The sequence below is a fragment of the Daphnia carinata genome, chromosome 9 (assembly GCF_022539665.2).
Source record: "Daphnia carinata strain CSIRO-1 chromosome 9, CSIRO_AGI_Dcar_HiC_V3, whole genome shotgun sequence".
In the NCBI taxonomy this organism is placed as follows: domain Eukaryota; kingdom Metazoa; phylum Arthropoda; class Branchiopoda; order Diplostraca; family Daphniidae; genus Daphnia; species Daphnia carinata.
Window position 1 is genome coordinate 4976481 of NC_081339.1, and position 17306 is coordinate 4993786.

The 17306-nt window shown below is 40.1% G+C and overlaps 2 protein-coding genes and 1 long non-coding RNA gene across 8 annotated transcripts in view; 1 reads left to right on the forward strand and 2 right to left on the reverse strand.

The window, feature by feature from the left end:
* Positions 1 to 2409: 2409 nt before the first annotated feature.
* LOC130688834 (uncharacterized) lies at positions 2410 to 5003 on the reverse strand. 3 transcript variants are annotated; one of them, XR_009000556.2, is made up of 8 exons: positions 4871 to 5003; positions 4328 to 4401; positions 3985 to 4048; positions 3550 to 3836; positions 3139 to 3247; positions 2871 to 3067; positions 2643 to 2798; positions 2410 to 2550 (listed from the first exon to the last, which is right to left on the reverse strand). It is a non-coding gene; the product is annotated as an uncharacterized LOC130688834 (long non-coding RNA). The 3 variants fall into 3 exon arrangements; XR_009000553.2 differs by having other exon boundaries at positions 2410 to 2795; XR_009000554.2 differs by having other exon boundaries at positions 2410 to 2798.
* Positions 5004 to 6040: 1037 nt separating this feature from the next.
* On the reverse strand, positions 6041 to 15653 carry LOC130688823 (max dimerization protein 1-like). 3 transcript variants are annotated; one of them, XM_059496948.1, is made up of 7 exons: positions 15510 to 15653; positions 15323 to 15439; positions 11632 to 11755; positions 11429 to 11458; positions 9356 to 9470; positions 8579 to 8834; positions 6041 to 8458 (listed from the first exon to the last, which is right to left on the reverse strand). In XM_059496948.1, the coding sequence occupies exons 3-7, from the start codon at positions 11721 to 11723 to the stop codon at positions 8307 to 8309; spliced, it is 645 nt and encodes a 214-aa protein (XP_059352931.1). In that variant the 5' UTR covers positions 11724 to 11755; positions 15323 to 15439; positions 15510 to 15653; the 3' UTR covers positions 6041 to 8306. The 3 variants fall into 3 exon arrangements, with proteins under 3 accessions (XP_059352931.1, XP_057367812.1, XP_057367811.1); XM_057511829.2 differs by lacking the exons at positions 15323 to 15439; positions 15510 to 15653 and adding an exon at positions 12305 to 13401 and having other exon boundaries at positions 8597 to 8834; XM_057511828.2 differs by lacking the exons at positions 15323 to 15439; positions 15510 to 15653 and adding an exon at positions 12305 to 13362.
* Positions 15654 to 15741: 88 nt separating this feature from the next.
* Positions 15742 to 17306, forward strand: part of LOC130688801 (uncharacterized) — a 38566-nt gene continuing 37001 nt past the window's right edge. For both annotated transcript variants that reach the window (XM_059496946.1, XM_057511807.2), the window contains exons 1-4: positions 15742 to 16006; positions 16078 to 16184; positions 16256 to 16590; positions 17098 to 17289. In XM_059496946.1, the coding sequence (XP_059352929.1) occupies positions 15742 to 16006; positions 16078 to 16184; positions 16256 to 16590; positions 17098 to 17289 (899 nt within the window). The remainder of the gene's footprint in view (positions 16007 to 16077; positions 16185 to 16255; positions 16591 to 17097; positions 17290 to 17306) is intronic.

A 17306-nucleotide genomic window follows, 5' to 3' on the forward strand; every position in this document is an offset into this window, starting at 1 on the left:
CCCTTCAATTCCACCACTATTTTACATCACATATACATACGTACATACAAATACATACATACAAATACATATATAAATACATACAAACACTTAACTAAATTAACCCGATGGCTGCCACGCCATGCAACCCGTAGGTTGCTTAAACTACATTCGCTACACGTCGAGTCGGAAGGATCCCCGACCAAGGTGGGGCTTGTCCGAAGACAAGCCCGGGCTGGCACGGTGAAAGAGTCCATTTTGGGAATGCACACCCCAGGATATCTCTCACCATGCCGACAAAGAGAAGTCCCTAATGGTGCATTGCCTAGCGCCTAATGGCATAAAGCCATTAGGCGCAATGGCGACTGTTCCCCCCATGGCCATGAGGAGAACAGCGCCCAAGTCCCTACATCTACAAAAAAAATGGGACCAAACGGCGTGGCAGCCAACGGGTTAACTTATATACTAGACACGTTATACAGTACAAAATAAAATAATACCATGGAGACGATCCACGATGAGCTCCCTCCATCGCCGTGGGATGTTTGATGAGCCGCGCCCTATTGTAGCCGAGTTTTTGTGAATGGTGAAGGCGATGGCGAAGGCAAATTGCGATGACGTCGATAGCAAAGGCAAAGACGAGAAAGGCGATAGCGATGGCAGAGACGTAGAAGGTGATGGCAAAGACGTAGAAGGTGATGGCAAAGGCGAAGAAGGCGATGGCAGAGGCGAGACGGTGATGGCGAAGACGGCGATGGCGAAGATGGCGATGGCGAAGACGGCGATGGCGATGGCGAAGACGGCGATGGCGATGGCGAAGACGGCGATGGCGATGGCGAAGACGGCGATGGCGATGGCGAAGACGGCGATGGCGATGGCGAAGACGGCGATGGCGATGGCGAAGACGGCGATGGCGATGGCGAAGACGGCGATGGCGATGGCGAAGACGGCGATGGCGATGGCGAAGACGGCGATGGCGATGGCGAAGACGGCGATGGCGATGGCGAAGACGGCGATAGCGAAGACGGCGAAGGCGAAGCCGGTGATGGCGAAGTGCGAAAACGGCGATGGCGAAGTGCGAAGACGGCGATGGCGAAGGCGAAGACGGCGATGGCGAAGGCGAAGACGGCGATGGTGAAGGCGGATGGCGATGGCGAAGGCAAAGATAGCGTAGAGGCGATAGCAGAGGCAACAATAGCGTAGAGGCGAAGGCAAAAATTGCGTAGAGGCGATCAGGAAAATCTTACTTATCGGCCCTGTGTAACAGATGTCAAGAAATCAAAAAAAGAAAAACATCATATTTGATAAAAAAAAAAGTGTTCAAAGTATCATTATCGTCTATTAGGTTAAAAAGAGGGCATAAGTATGAAAACGAAAACAAGTTTGGGTGATTTCCTGAAATTATTGGGACCATAACACTGAAAATGAATGTGACAGATACACAGGATGCTGCTCTGTAAAACAGTAGTGCATTATCAAAAAAAAAAAAAAAAAAAATTCTGCTGAACGGCAATCAAACATTCCTTATCTACAACCTCCATTCACAACAGCTTGTTACAAACAGCTTTGCCATAAAATTTCGCTTGTTAAATGAAGATTCGATGAGTTCAAACAAGGTAAGGTCAAATGCAAACCAAAGTTATGATATTGAATACAAAGCTGAAAAAGATAGATAAGCCATTTAGTCCTTAACATAAAGATGAAAAAAGACAGATATCTTAAATAGTAATAGCTCAATGAGTGGGCACAAACTCGAGATAGTTTAGCAAATTCATTTGAGTCTAAAAACGATTCTTTGTGGCAGAGTCATAACAAAAAAAAATACTTCAGCATAAAATTTACCAATAATATTTCTGTTGTGCTGTGAAGAAGAACTTTGAGTCATGTAACCCTAGCTATATCAGAAGATTGCATTTTTCAAAGCACTATCTGAGTATTGACTTGCATGCTATCTTCGTTTAACACTTCAAATCATCATAGCTTGTTAACATAACAGGCTTCCACCTTCTTAATGGTAAAAATAAAGCAAAATAGTAACGTCTAGATCAGTATTATACTCATTTGTTACTTACGTTTTGTTAAAGATGCAGAAGTAATGGGAAAACTTAAAAAATCAACAGAGCGAAATTTTTGGCATGTTGACGTAGCTAATGGCAGACATGGCAGACGACGTTAGCGTTTTATTTTTTGGGTTTTACTCGACTCAACAAGGGTTTGTTACAAACGGATATAATAGGCATTCTAGAACATTCAGATACAATCTCACTGAATGATTGATTTGATTGTTTTTGTAGACGCCTTACTTCCTCTTATGTAAATTTCCGGAAGTGTGCCGGAAGTAACAAAGAATTTCAGTAATGCAATGCACACTGTTTACAGTCAGCGAGATGAAGTTTCATTACAAATTGTTTAATTTTGTATTGTCCATTTTCTACATATTTTCTTTTAAGGTGCAATTACTAATGCAGGCGGAACGAATACATTCTACTATAACGAACGGGCAATTCAATATGGTACAATACGGTTTTTGGTTTATGATTCCTGGCATCTTGCCGTCCTATGATTGCTCTTCTAATATCAAACAAATAAGAACGGAAAGGAAAACAGGAAAATAAATAACTACATAGATAACAAAAAAGCTTCAACTAGGAGAGGTGGACTACCATGAACTTAATATAGCAGCTCCAAATGAAGTCCACTGAACTGGAAGATGAAACAAATTCACGGGAAGTTATTCGACCAACATGTGGGGATTCACGCATTTCGAACTACCGCCCAAACAGAAAAAGCTTTCAGCAGCTATCGAATTTCATAACCTACTTTTCATACGCGAGGAGAGAAAACATTAACCAGTGGTGTGCCATTTGCATTATTTAAGGCGGTAGCAATACCTGCATTCACGCAGCAATTTTCCCTTGAAATTGATAGAGCGAAGACCAATCTTAGAATAACTACTTGAAAACAAAGAAAAGGCTTTCATCATAGAACTTCTCATTTGTAAAAGACACAGGATTGGACTTTTTTTTTTTTGCTGAACTGGTTTGCTCAACAGAGCACTGTGTTTTGAAACACATAATGAAATATTGTCCTAGGATGAAGTTTGTAGTTTACATTGAAGTTTGCAATTATAGTATTACTTATGATTTAAACACAACAAACCTAGAGGTAGTGATGGATGTAAAAGGAACTGATAGTCTCCCAATTCACCACCAACAATAGGTTGAATGGTCTAGGAGGTATTGGTCAGCAATCAATTTGGCCACCTCTGCTGTATCGTATGAACATAAATATTTAAAAAACAAAAAACAAAAAAAAAACACAAAACATAATCAATCACAGATAAACAACAAAAATACAAAAACACAAAATAAAGAAAACGGATGATGCTATGTCAACATAAACATACATTATATATTTTGATAAACGAGAAGTGACCATGAAGCTTTTTAAGGTCTTTACCTTCACTTCAATGAATTTTGTTTCATAGAAATCGCCAAAAATTTCAACTGTTACGTGTTTTAGACAGTTGGCGAGGCGTCAATCTCACGACCATTGGTAACTTTCATTTACCTTTAAGCGGACCTTAATTATCAGCAGATGAACAATCCGACGTGTCCCCCAAATTCCGATCAGGGCATGTGGTCCACATATCAGATAATGGTTTTCAACGTATGATACCTCATAAATTTCGATAAAAATCAGTATAACATCTTAATTTCTAAAAATGAATTCATACCGTGAACATTGGGATAAAGTTGCAGGCCGTAACATAGCTTGGACAAGAAGGCAACGCGGGGGCACGACAGTGTTGAATAGGCATGAATTGTCTTTGACACCTCTACAAGAAGAGGGCAAATCTGTGCAGTTCAAAAACATAATCTGAGACAGATTCTTAAAATCACGAAATTGAGTACCTTTACACATTTTTTTTAAAACTTGTAGTTTCTTTTCAAAAACACATTAGCTCTGCAAGTAACTTATTCTGTTTGCAATGCCAGATGATACCTTTCGAGTTTGGTGGCAGTCTTTAAGTTAATCCATCTTCATGACAGTTCTTGCTGCAACATGACTACATCCAAAAGGAAAACAATTTAGTTCCAAGCAAGGCTAAGTAAAGTAAAATAAATGATTAAAGATCCTAAATGAAATGCTGCCAATGTGAATAACAACAAAGGATAAAAGAAGTGAAATAAAATAATGATAAAGCTTTTATAAATCACTAGGTATTTAGTCATGCCAGCCAAACAACTATTGAAGCTCTCCGTAATTTTTACATCATTAAAAATTCAAGTAATCCTTCTACAAAAGTGGTACATGCGTAGGAAAATTAACAAATTGCCATACTTACTGATAAAGCTCTTCAAAAAGATATCCATACCAATGCCTTCTTAGTACCGGTATACCTTCTGCGTACCAGCATAGCTACAATTTTAAAAAAAGGACAAATGAATAAATAAATAATCTTTTCTTGGAACAACAGAAATGATTCATGAACACTTAACAGCAAAAAATTATCAACAAAACAACAAAAGATGGATGTAGATGGATGTGGATGAATAATATTGCGAATATAATTGATGTGAATGATTTTACACCCTTAGTCTGATCGTTCTGTTCGGTTCTGTCGTCATTGCAGTTACAGCCACATAGAGGCGCCACTAGTTTTAACAACAAAGAAGCTCACCAATTATCATGGAACCAGTTCTTTACCAAGAAGGGAATCACGAACATTTAAGTAACATATGCCATTAATTTTACTTGGAAGTTCGTGGTCGTTCCCTTCATACTTTATCTGTCATCTAGAAAAAATCTCACCTGCTGATACAGAAACCTTAACGATACGGTATTTGAAGGTATTTTTATTGTCCGGAAACTAGAATGCGAAACATACCTTGAAAAGTGGGGCTGCTGATAAAAGCCATAATGACCCGGAAAACATTTTTCTATGCTCGCATAACATAATGTTCAATTTCTTTTTCTTGTACCTCTAATACGTAATCGTGGAAACCCGGTAATATTCTAGAGAGTTCCTACGTATTACCTGTTTGGCCCGTGCATCTCTCTTGTCCAAACTCGTCTGACTGTAACCAATCGATATGAATGAGGCAGGCCTGCAGACTCGGTTTCTTTACATTCAACAGCGCAAGGCATGCATACAAAAAGACGAATAACCCGAGAGCTAAAAAGCTCGAAGAGAAATCTTTTTTTCTTAGAACGGTGCACTTAATTGTCTGAGGCTATCTACAGCCCTTCCATCCTGTTAGCTACACCTGAAAAAGGGGATCACACGTGAAAGCCCACTCGTGAGTGAAAGCTTTGATCTGCACCTTAAAGAATTAGTGGACGTGCATCCAAAACAGGGACGTGCTTCGTTTTTCTGACTATTTCCCATTTCAGTTTGAACAAATGCAAAATGTGCAACATGGGACCATAAATGTATTGAGAGTTTCAAAAAAAAAAAAATCGAAAAAAGGGGGCAAACAAAAACAAGAAAAATATGATGGGAGGGGATGATACACGCACAGACATAATATAAAGAAATTTTAAGGAATTTTACACGTATATCCATTATTGTTATTATTAATTATTATTATTATTTCATCTTTTGTTGGTAATTTTTTTTTTTTGAACTCAATGCATGGATTAAATTAAGGAGTGAAAAAAAAAAAGAATTTTGAAAAAATAACCCCAACAAAAGGTCTCCACAATTTTTGTTTCTTTTTCTTTGAGATGAGTAGTGTGACAAGACGACTTTTTTGTTAATTTTTCTTCCATTTGTCATCGACAAAAAAAAAACGTTAAAAAAAACACACAATGAAAAATATATTAAATTAAATTGATTTGTTCCCCCCATCATCGATCTATATATCTCCCTCCCATATTTGATATACACACACACACACACACACACTCGGCACGTACACAGATAAAAGGCTCACAGCCCTAAACACGTAAACACACAAGACACATTCATCATCAAAATACGCCGCGATGACATTTTCTCCCAATTCAAATTTTTTCTTTCTCCAAACCATAACAAATTGAACTTTTTTTCGTGTGTGTGTGTGTGTGTGTGTGTGCCTCGTTTTTGCCCTTCATTTTGTAGTTTGATCAAATGATTTCATTTCTCCGGGAAATTAAGAATAATATAAACAAAAAAATTGTTAAAATGTACAGATTTTTCGCTATTGCTGCGGGTTCGCGATGAAAAAAAAAATGTTGATCGAATGGAAACGGTGCGAGAAAGCCATTAAAGATGAAAGTGTGGGTAAGGAATTCCTTGTTTCTTATTTTTTTTTTTGGTTGGTTTTTAATTGTTTAGTTGGACTTTAGCTTCAAAATTGAAGAAACGGTTAGTCTTTTGCTGGATTATAAACAAGGAGGCAATGATGAAGTGTGAACGATGAAAAAATGGGGGATTTTTCACATCAGCTTTTGCTTTCTAGAAAATGTCTACATTAGAAATCGAATACAAAAACGGCTTCGGTAATTGAATAAGTTTATACTACTAAATTCCCCCCGCCATCTTTCACGCAATTCCCACATTTGGATCTCGGAGGCAATAACGAAAAACGAAAAGGGTGAACAAAAAAAGGGAGAGTAGTCCTAAAATGTCCATCGAATTGAAAACACATTCTGTACACATTTGAACGAGGTTTAAAGGGCGCTCGTTAACTACAGGATTTCTTTTCTTCTTCAACTAAAATTTCTAATTTGTTTTTCTTTTGACAACTTGTAGCGTCTCCACTTTTTCACTGGCTTTGTCCATTTGTTACGTTCTTCCTCTCATTTTCTTAATCAAGTCGAACTTTACAAACTTGAATTTAAAAAAAAAAGGGATGGGGAGGAAGAAAGGAAGAATGCAAATCAGGTTAAATTTAAGATTTGGAACATATTCCGCTTTTGCTACCGACGTCTTAAAAAAAACGCCTTTAAACTGGAAGAATCTCATTTCTTTTTCAATAATACCAACATTAAATCGTCTTCATTGCTGTATGTTCCCACAACATATTTTTCGTTTGTGTGTCTAAAAGTCTAAAACAAACGTAAATTGTTTTTTTTTCAGGTTTTTCACCATCAGACGAAAAACTTAATTTCAGAAAGAAAAAATTCCAACAAATAAAAAACAAAAAAAAAAAAAAAAGGATTTCCATCGTTCACCAGTTTCGAACATCACGAGTTTGTACCAATCTCATCAATTTTGCTGATTCAAAAAAATGTTTTGTTTTAATTATTCTCCCAATTAAAATCCCAACCCCCCAGTGAAGGAAAGAGATGGACGTTTTCTGGGGATGGAAGGACGGGATGAAAACACAAATCAAAAATAGTTGACAAGTTAAGGTGGGATTTACTTAGGGAAAAAAAGATATCTCGGGAGGAGGGGGGGGGCGACCTGTGTTGGTACTGACTTGTACTTTGTAATAGCGTAATCTCTCTGATTACGATATATTCTTAAAAATAACCTTAAAAAATATATAAACAAACTCATTTGTAAAATGGTGTGGCTGCCCTGAACAACTTTCAATTCGAAAACGAAAAAAAAAAAATAAAATAAAAAATAAAATCTTTGGGGAATGAGATAAAAAAATTAATTAATTTAATAGGTGAAGAAAAAAAATACTGTTCAGGATTTCTTTACAGCGAGATCGCTACAACTCGTGCTCTTTAAGGTTTGCGCATTCGTTACCCCCCTCCCCCTCACGCGCGCACACACACACACACGTTCGCAAAAATTTTCTTTCTTCACAAACTCAATCGGCGGATCTGCTTTTTAAATTTTTGATGGCGCGGCTGCCCCAAATCCCCCACCCCCTCTCCGTAAGAAAAAAAATCTGTACCCAACGCAAAGTCCAATATCGCAATCATTTCCGTCTCCTCCAAGTGACACACTATCCATTTCCTGTTTTCCAGTCAGCCACAAAAAGAAAAAAATCTCAAGAAAAAAAAAAAAAATAAGGGAGGGATAATCATTTGAAACCAAAACAAAACTTTGAAATAATCGACACGGCAGTGTCTGTGTTGTTCCTTTTTTTTTTTTTTTTTTAAGTGTTGTTGTTACTGAACAACACTCCCTATTTTTTCTTAAAATCTCTCAATCATCCCTTCCCTCCCGATTTTCATCACTCTCCTACATACTTGAACAGAAAATGGCAGTAATTTCAGGGCTGGAGGTGGTGGACGTTGGTAGCTGTATGTGGCGTTTACAAGCGAAAGAGAGAGAGAGAGAGAGAGAGAGGAGAAGGCGATGATTTGAAAATTTAGTTGTTTTTTGCTGTTTTTTTCTAGTTACGTTTTTTTCCCCCTTTCTTTGTTGGTGTAGTCCTTTTTTAAACACTGTCCGTGATGGAGAGATGAGGAAAATGTCCGATACTGGCAACGTTGCCGAGGCCAATGCCCGAATCGCTTGAGGCTGATTGAACGCTCAATTGATCGTCCAAATCGCTACCGTGACTTCCGTAACCAATCACGTCGACTTCATCTGAATAAATAAGATTGAAATTAGTTCATTGCCGCCTTCCACGCATCAACGAAAATAAAAATTCGATATAGAAGAGAACAAAAAACAAAAATAAAAATGAAATTTGGTTTGTGTAATCACCGTAGAAGGCAGCAATACCGGTTTCGGAGGAGACGGACGAGGTCAGTGACGATGCCGACGAAATGGTCGTCGAGACGGAGCATTCGGATAGGGAATTTCCCCGTCGTTTATTCATCTGGTTGGAGGCGCCTGGGCTGGATGATGACAACTGTTCAAAATGCTGAGACAGCTGCTCCAGCTTCCGCCGCAAAAAGCGCTGCTCGCGGTTCAGCTGTTCCTTGTGCTGCAGGTGACGCCTATCTCGCTCTTCCAGCGTCTGAAATACAAACAACAAAAATCAATGAAAAATGTTTTTCTGTCAATTTGGCAACAGCGCTATTCATTTTTAGTATTTTTTTTTTAAAGGATAGTTCTATGTACGGGAGACGAAAGATAGATGGAGTCGCTTGCGGTTCTTGTTTACTCGAGTGAAAACTTTGGAATTTTTCGTCGGCATAGAGCAGTGGCACACACAACACACACAAAGTGTCTTGATTATTGATTTTCATGCCCTGCCATGGCAGATTTCCCCCCCTCCCCACAAGAGGCCGGAGGGGCGAAAGTAGCTTTCCCCTCGGGCCGGCAGACGTAAGAGTGTGAGAAATGAGGGCGTGTGTGGTAGCGCTACCGATCGATCATTAAGTGTTTAACATCACTTTAGTTAGTGATGGGTTTCAAACGAATTTGCTTTATCTTCCCAATAGATGGCCTTACAATGTCCACATTTTCTTTTTTAAACCCATAACATTAAAAAAAAAAGTACAGTTAAATTATTAATAATAATACTAAAAGAAATACCTTAATGAAATGTTTCGCGCGTGTCAGTAACCCCAGCGTAGTGTGACGGGCCGATTCCGGACCTAACGGGACCAAATCTTTAAGTTTCTCCAAACAAGTTCTCAGTTGAGCACGCCTGTAGAAAAACGAAACCAAAATTTAAAATCGTATGCCCTTTTTAAAACAAGAAAACAAAAAATAAACAAAGGAACGTCAATATATGACACGTGAAAGGGGGGGGGGATAGGACGGACAGTGCGGGTCGTTCGCATTGGAAGGGGGGCTTACTCGTTGGTGTGTGTCATGTGCGGACTCCTTTCCCAAGTTGTAGCGAGAAAAGAACAACGAAGTAGGTCCAAACAACTTGGTCAAGGCGAAAACAAAATAAAAACAGCCTATCTTTACAGTGGTGACGTGTGCGGATTGAACGGTGCGTGCCAACGGGACTGCACCTTCTTTTGGCACGAGAACGCGGGCCTATTATCACGAACGGGAAATATATACATCCATAGCTGCTGCTGCTCGCAGCAAAAACAAACACGACTTATAAATATGAAAGACCATGTGCTGCTGGTACCCCAAAGAGAGCCACGTCATATTCTTTAAAAAAAAAAAAAAAAAAAGTTGGCCAACACACGAAAAAAGGAGGCGAAAAATTCAGGTCACAGAAGAGGGGCGTTGTCATGGTAACTCTTTATCAGGTTAGGCCCCCCATTTTAACGAAAACTGCGAAGAAAACTAACAAACGCAACCATTTTTACAGTGTTATTGTTGAAGACCCGAAAGCATCTGGCGGGCACGGTTGAAAGATTCGGGGCACGGGTAAAACGCATTTCTTACGAGAGAGGAGAAAATTCCTGGCAAGTGGAGGAACGGACTGTTGCTGCCCAAAAGGGGCTGCCATTATTCTTGTTGACTTTTCCAAGGGGACCCAAAGGCGAAAATCCGACAACGGAACTTAGAGACGCGCACGAGAAGAAAGAAGAAATAAGCAGCTCAAACTCAACATACTCTTGTGTGGCATGGGCATACGCTCACGTCCTTGACTCTCTTTTGTGTTTCCTTTACCTACACGGCCCTTTTTTTATTGGCTTTCTTTTTTAGAAAATGTGGTTTTGAGACAAAGTCTTATCGTATTTCTCCTTTTTTAGTTCAAGCCGTATTGGCTAAAGCGACCACTTTACTCCTTTTTATTTTTAAGTTCCATATTTTTTTTAGATAAAAACTGGTAGAGTCGAAAAGAATAACGTCTCTTTTCATAATCTACAGACGGGCAAAGACCGAATAAAAACCCAAAACAACGCGTCGCTCTCGATAATACGACTAACCCATCAATAATAGGATTGCAATTAAACTTGAGGGTGCGAGAATTAGTCAGCCTGACCTTGGTTGCATAGAATAACTTTCTTTTTCACATCGGTTTCGAGTGTAATGGCCTCCCCAAAACAAAAAGACGACGACCTGAAAAAAAAAAAAAAATGCCTTCTTTCCCGACTAAAATAAAAGATGGCAGACGGGAAATGGAACTATACGTCACTGATAAAGATCCGGTCGTCGTCATCTCGTCAATCCCATAAAAGGAAATGATACGCTACGTACAGCTATCGTTAGCGTTTGCCTATCTACGCATTCAAAATACATGACTCAACATATGGTTAAATACGGCGATGATTTCAACCGGATTATACGAGATAGAAACAAAACAAAAAGGATATCGTCCCCGTTGTCTGCTAATTTTTTTTTCACCTCTCAGCTGATCCCCCCCCCCAAAGAGCGTGTGACACAGGTCACGCAATGTGCACGTAATAAAAGATAAGCTTGCATACACAATACACACGCGTGACCTGTGTATGCAATAAAATAAGAACTAGTGACGACCTAAAAAACAAGGGAGCTAAAAGAAAACAAAAAATGGCCGGGATCTATGTCACACACAAAAAAAAGTGCTACGAGCGAGATAAAGGTTTCCCGCTGTCGTCACCGATTGGCTGACGTCATCAAGTCACGTGATTCGAAAGGAAGAAGAAGGGAAGAAAGGAAGGTTTTTGTTGTTAAGAGCCTTGTTGCTGGCGCCCTTTTCTTTTTCTATCTCACCTGTTCTTCTCCAGCTCGTTGTGTGTCGACCTGTTGTTTGCGGGGCGCATTATCGGTCGAGAAGGAAATGAAAAAAAAAATTCAAAAATACTATGAATTAAAAATTTACAACCGGTTCCAGGCACACAAAGACAAACGCAATGATCAAAACATTGGAATTTTGTCTTTGTGATGTTAGATAGTGTGTTGAAAACAATACTAACCGACTTCCTTGGTTCTTCTTGATTTTGATGGGTCGAGTGGAAGACGAAGACGAGGACGGCGTCGGGCTACTGCCATGATCTTCAATAGGCATCGGCAGTGATGAAGCGTAGCCATGCTCAGCTTCTGAAAATATAACAACAACAACAACTCTTTCAGTTTTTTGGTTTTCATATCGAATAACAAAAGAAGAATGCTTGTATTTTTAAAAGAAAGGAGCCGAGCGCGTGATTATTTTGGGAGCTAAAAAAAGAAGAAGCGCAGAGAACGCCATCTATCAGCCATTCCATCTTTTTCGTATTCGAAAATAAAATCATAACAAAAAAGAAAACTAGTAACACAACTAAGATTCCTACACTCAGTTAAGATTACCAATTTAAAATGAATTCGAAGAAAAAGAACTTCATTATTCTTTTTTGTACCATAAGAAAAAAAGGGCCAAGTGAGAGCGTCACCCAACCACCCCTCACGTACACACACACAGTGGCCACGACGCAACTTTCCACGCAACACAATCGTCTTTCCTTTCGAGTTCACTGCCCAACAACTAACAGCACAACCCAACAACTTTTCTTTCACTCAGCCAACTCGCCATCATTTTACCTTTTCGCCCGATTTCTGCACATAAAAAACAGAGGAAAAAAACGAGCATTCGTGATGATTTATCATTGTTACCTCTTTCTCTTCGTTCCAGGTACTCGGCGGCCTGAAGTAGCGCGTCGATGCTCATGACGACGAAAACACACAACACCACGAACAAAATAACAAATGAAATTCAGCGTGTGTATGTGTGTAATGGGAGGTGGGTGTGTACTACACCGAGAGGTAGAGAGAAACCTCTTGCCAAATCGATAGAAGAAAACAAAGAAACACAGGCCAGAGACGCAGCTAAATCAAGCATAAAGCTTTCGCTTGAGTTTTTTTATCTTCAATATGGCTGGTTCGTTGGTTGGTGGACAGGATGTGAGACCGAGCCAACTCGGGAGCTGCGTGTGAGGACCGATTCAGCAGGATTTTTCACACACACACACACACACTCACTTGTACACACAGATTCACACACACACTGAACACACGTAGGCAGGCACGTGCACAGCTCGAAAGCTCAGTTTCCCGAACAAAAGGTGGAAACGAGAATGTACAAAGGCGAGAAAAAAGAATAAACTTCTCTGCCTTTTCTTTCAAATAAGATTACGAAGAAGTTTCAAAGGAGAAATTAACGTTTCTTTTTTGTCTAGAAAATGAAGAAGAAGAAAAAAATGGAACGCAACGAGGTCCTGCCTCTAGATCGTACAAGCTCCGACTGTTGACGTTCCGCTCGGATACAACACACACACACCCGCACCCCCTCTCGCTGGCCTTTCTCTCCAATGGGAACACAGGAAAATCTCCCCTTCCCTTCTCCCTGTCGTCTAGCGACTCCAGCGCCATCTTTCTATCGATTTCTCAAGGCCTTTGTTACAAACAATGTCGAAGAACTCTCGATCCGACCGATTTTGGGGGAATTCAATTAGGCTAATCGAACCCTTTTTTTGGCCCTTTTTCATTGACATGACGAATACAGCGATTGATGTAATATCTGCTAAAATTTTCGCGTTTCCTTTGTCCATTAAGACCCGATTTTTTCATGGCCATCTTGGCAAGTGATCCTGCAATCTCGTAAGCTCGGGTAATGTACGCCAACACGTTTACAGCCATAGAAATGCTTTCCTTTCAAGAAAAAAGCGTGCAGTCAAATCGTTTGCTTAGCAAAGGCCAAGTTTCCGATTTTGCAATACAGATTTAGAAAAACAAAACAAAGTGATGGCGGTTGAGAAGGGCACGGCCGACAGAGGCGCTGATGGCGTTCAGGTGACGTGTCCGTGCCGACCAATCCAAAAGCTCTCTCTCGAAAAATTATTTTAAAAAATAAGAAAAAAAAACGAGTAAAAATCCGTTGTTGGTGAGTCCTCTTTTTTTTCTCTTTCTTTTCCTGGTTTGTATTTTAACCAGAGAATTTTTTCTCGAGTTGTTTCGTGCGGGACTTTGAGAAGAAGCACGTGAAAAGTCGGTCCGCCCGCAGGCGCAGAGACCGCCCTGCTCAACAAAACATCACACACAAAGAACCACGCGCGCGAGTTTCTTGCTCCCAAACTTCCTCTTTATGCCACCCACTAAAATGTGACGGATTTTCTTCCATTTTCCACACGTCCAATAATACGAGAAAGTGAAAACTAGAAACAAATCTAACTAAAGAGTTCATTAGTTAACCTAATCTTGTGTTTTTTTCTTCCCCATTTTTGACATTCAATGAACCAAAACATTTGTAAAAATACTGCGTAGAAATACGACCCAACGCGGTTCGAGTGGATCACGACCCAGAAACGCGATCTTCTTTTACTACCTACCCCTCCCTATTTCGCCCGTCTATTATCCATTGCATAGTGGTGGCAGATGGTTAAGGGTGTAGGCACTAGTCCATACATTGTCCAATCGACATTGTCCTTGCCCATCGTTTCATTGAATTAATTTACACCACCCATCGTACAAAATCCAACACACATTTTCCATTGGCCTATAAAAAAAAAATCTTGAAAATAAACTGGAAATGCTCAGGGTTATGAAAGGAAATCCGGTCATGTGGGGTTGAGACCTTATCTTCACGTCAAGGCCCAGTAAAAAATGGAAAGAGAGAAGTTCGAAGAGATTTGTTAAGCGTACATAGTTTTTCCCGAAAATGTGTGATGTTACGTCACGACCTACCCCCTCGCTATATATATACATCACGTAACTCTCAACATAACCAGTTTTTGGGGTAGGTTTACATTAGGGGTGTGTGTGTAAACTAGAAAGAAGAGGGACGCTGTAGAAGCCCGCCATGTGGAACAAAGAGTCCATGGAAGAAATACCCCACTTTTCCCCCCTCACACACACACATCAACGTTTTATTTTACTTATTTTTTTTTTATCCACTGGGTATGGAGGCAGAATCGCTATTACTAAGGCCAGCAGTCGACACTAGGCTATGGAAGATGGGAAGAAACTATTGATCGAATCGATTTTTACCATAAGGTCGTATGTTTAAACGTAAGACGAACTGGCGCTTCTATTAACATACGCCTTTGTGAACAAATCGACGGATGCAACATTTCTCACTGCTATTACCCCCCACTTCTTGATTTTAACATAGACTTTCTCGCTCTCGATCGATTAGTCAAAGCCTAAAAAATACTAGCCACATACTAAAGTGCGGATGTTATTCCAAGGGTCGGAAAAAAGGAAGAACCTAACCACCATCAAAGAAAAACAGAAAATAAAAATCGATAAGATTCCAACAGCAGGGAGGCGGTGAAATGATTCCAAGCCAAACGTCTCCAGAGTGTACGAATGGGGCGGTTTTTCTACTTTCATCCACGCTTTAAATAAGAAATAAGTGAGCCAATATCTATCAGACTTTCGGAAGATTATTTAGTGATAAAGCGCGGGAAGGGCGGATTTCTTTTTTTCCCTACAAAATATAAAAAAAATTTGGACCGACGGTTCTTCGTTAATTGGCTGTACCCCCTCCCCCAACCCCTCTCTAACATTCTTCTATTGAACCTAGGGTTCCATTTGTAAAAAGAAAAGAATTTCTTGCTTGTTAACGTACGACCCTTAAGAGAGAAAACATGGCGACTAGTACTATTCAAAAAGAGAAAAGAAAAACAAATTCACCTCACGGACGCTGCAGCAGTCAGACGATCGATAACAGGGAGGCAGCGTCGCATCGTTTCGACGTCAGATAATAGTAAATAAAACAAGATCTTTTAAAGAGTCTTGTTCCATGTGTAACTAAGTCGGAAGAAAGGCAAGAGAAAATATCTTACTAGCCTAAAGGAATCAACTTTCTGTAGTAGTATACCTCTTCCTGCCGGTTGGACGATCACGAAACCAATTTACTTTAGCCAATATAAATGTCGCCTCTATGGAAAAGAGAGAGGTTCGTTCGGTATTGATCAAATGATCGCGATCTCAGAGCGCAAGGCCAGTTTTCATCACCTACGTGCCTTTACAGACAGCAGTTGCGGACTTATCGTCGTAGACATTCTGTATACGGGCTTCCATCGCTTGCTAGTACATCCACTACGTCTGTCATGGCGGAGTCGTCAGAAAAGTACCTGCAACAACAAGATACAATGGTTAGTCCGATTAGTGGAGAGGATTGCCTCATCAATCCATCAAACCAGCAAGTAAGTGAGGCGGAGGACAAGCAGTTGAAAACAATCATATCTTCATCGAGTGGTACGTCAGAAGATCCTATGCTAGGCTTCCTCACGCTCTTGGCAAAGGTTGAGAGACCTGCTTGTGCCAACTGCGAATCAAAGGATTTATCACCCATGTTCTTCTGTAACACATGCAGTAAGTAATAAGTAAATATTTACTTTAAATAATGCGTTGGATTTGAACGTTTACCTCGTGATTTCAAATAGGCCAGGCCATATGTGCGGTGTGTAAACAAAACACGCATAGTGCTAAAATGTTTTCCCGGCATGACGTCACTAGTATTTCACCCTACACGAAAGAGCCTCAACGAAAAGTGATTCTTCTTCTTGTTGAAATAGATTTTTCCTTCCTTCTGTTCTAAAATTTTCTTTCTTCTCATTTTAGTGTCCAGTTCATCATGAAATGTGTATCATGTTCTCACCGGCCAACGAGTCGTTGCTATGTATCAATTGCTTTCGTGATTTACCCCCCGATATTCGGGCGCAATGTCTCGATCTTGATACGGCGTATCAACACAAATGTGAGCGTCTTCAGCGAGGACTCAAAGCTGTCGGCGAACTTGAAGTAATCATCAAGGACGAGGTGTCGGCCTATCGCGCCCTTCTCAAGGAATTGCACATCAATGCCATGAGAGAAGAGAGCACCATTCATGTTTTTAGCAAGATATTGCAAGGAGTTGTATCTCAAACTGAAGAGAGGCTGATTGAATCTGTCAAAAGGTATGATTTTTATCAAACGCTAGAGTCCAAAAACCTGCTACATCAGCTGACGTTTTAAGAACCCTGTGGATGAAATTTCCTCTTTTGTGAAATCAGTTTGGTGCAACTCTCAGTCATAGCTGTCCAATGATATTTAAAAGACACTTTTTCTGAGTGCACAAGGTAGAAACTGTTCAGTAGAAATAAGTGGTTACACTGTAAACTCAGTAGTTCCACACATGTAACTGGTCTTTGCCGAAACGCAAGTTGGTACCATTCGTTATCTGATGGTCCGTTTCAATTAGATTTTCAAACTGTTCGTCGGGCTTTTTAGCACCATGGTAAAAATCAACGCAATATTTCTTTCCGTTTTGTGTTGATTTACAAGAGAGGAAAATTCAAACCACGTTGTCGTTTTCAAGAGTTCTGAAATGCGTCGTCTGCTTCCAACAGCTGTTGAATTAATTAACATAAAAAAGAAGAAGGAAAAAAGAGGGAACGAAGACTCATTTTCTTTTCTTTGAAAAGCGAACTGCAAACCAAGGAAATGATTTTTGAAGAGAAGCTGAAGACTTTAGAATCACTGCAAAGCAACGTACAAGCCTACCTGACTTTGAGTACGGCATTTATCAGCTCGGCGTCGAAATTTGAGCTGTTGAAACTCGCCAATGGATTGGTCGAGCGGCTTTCTGATATCGGGAACGTCGTTCAGCCAGCAAAGTACCAGAGAAATGCTT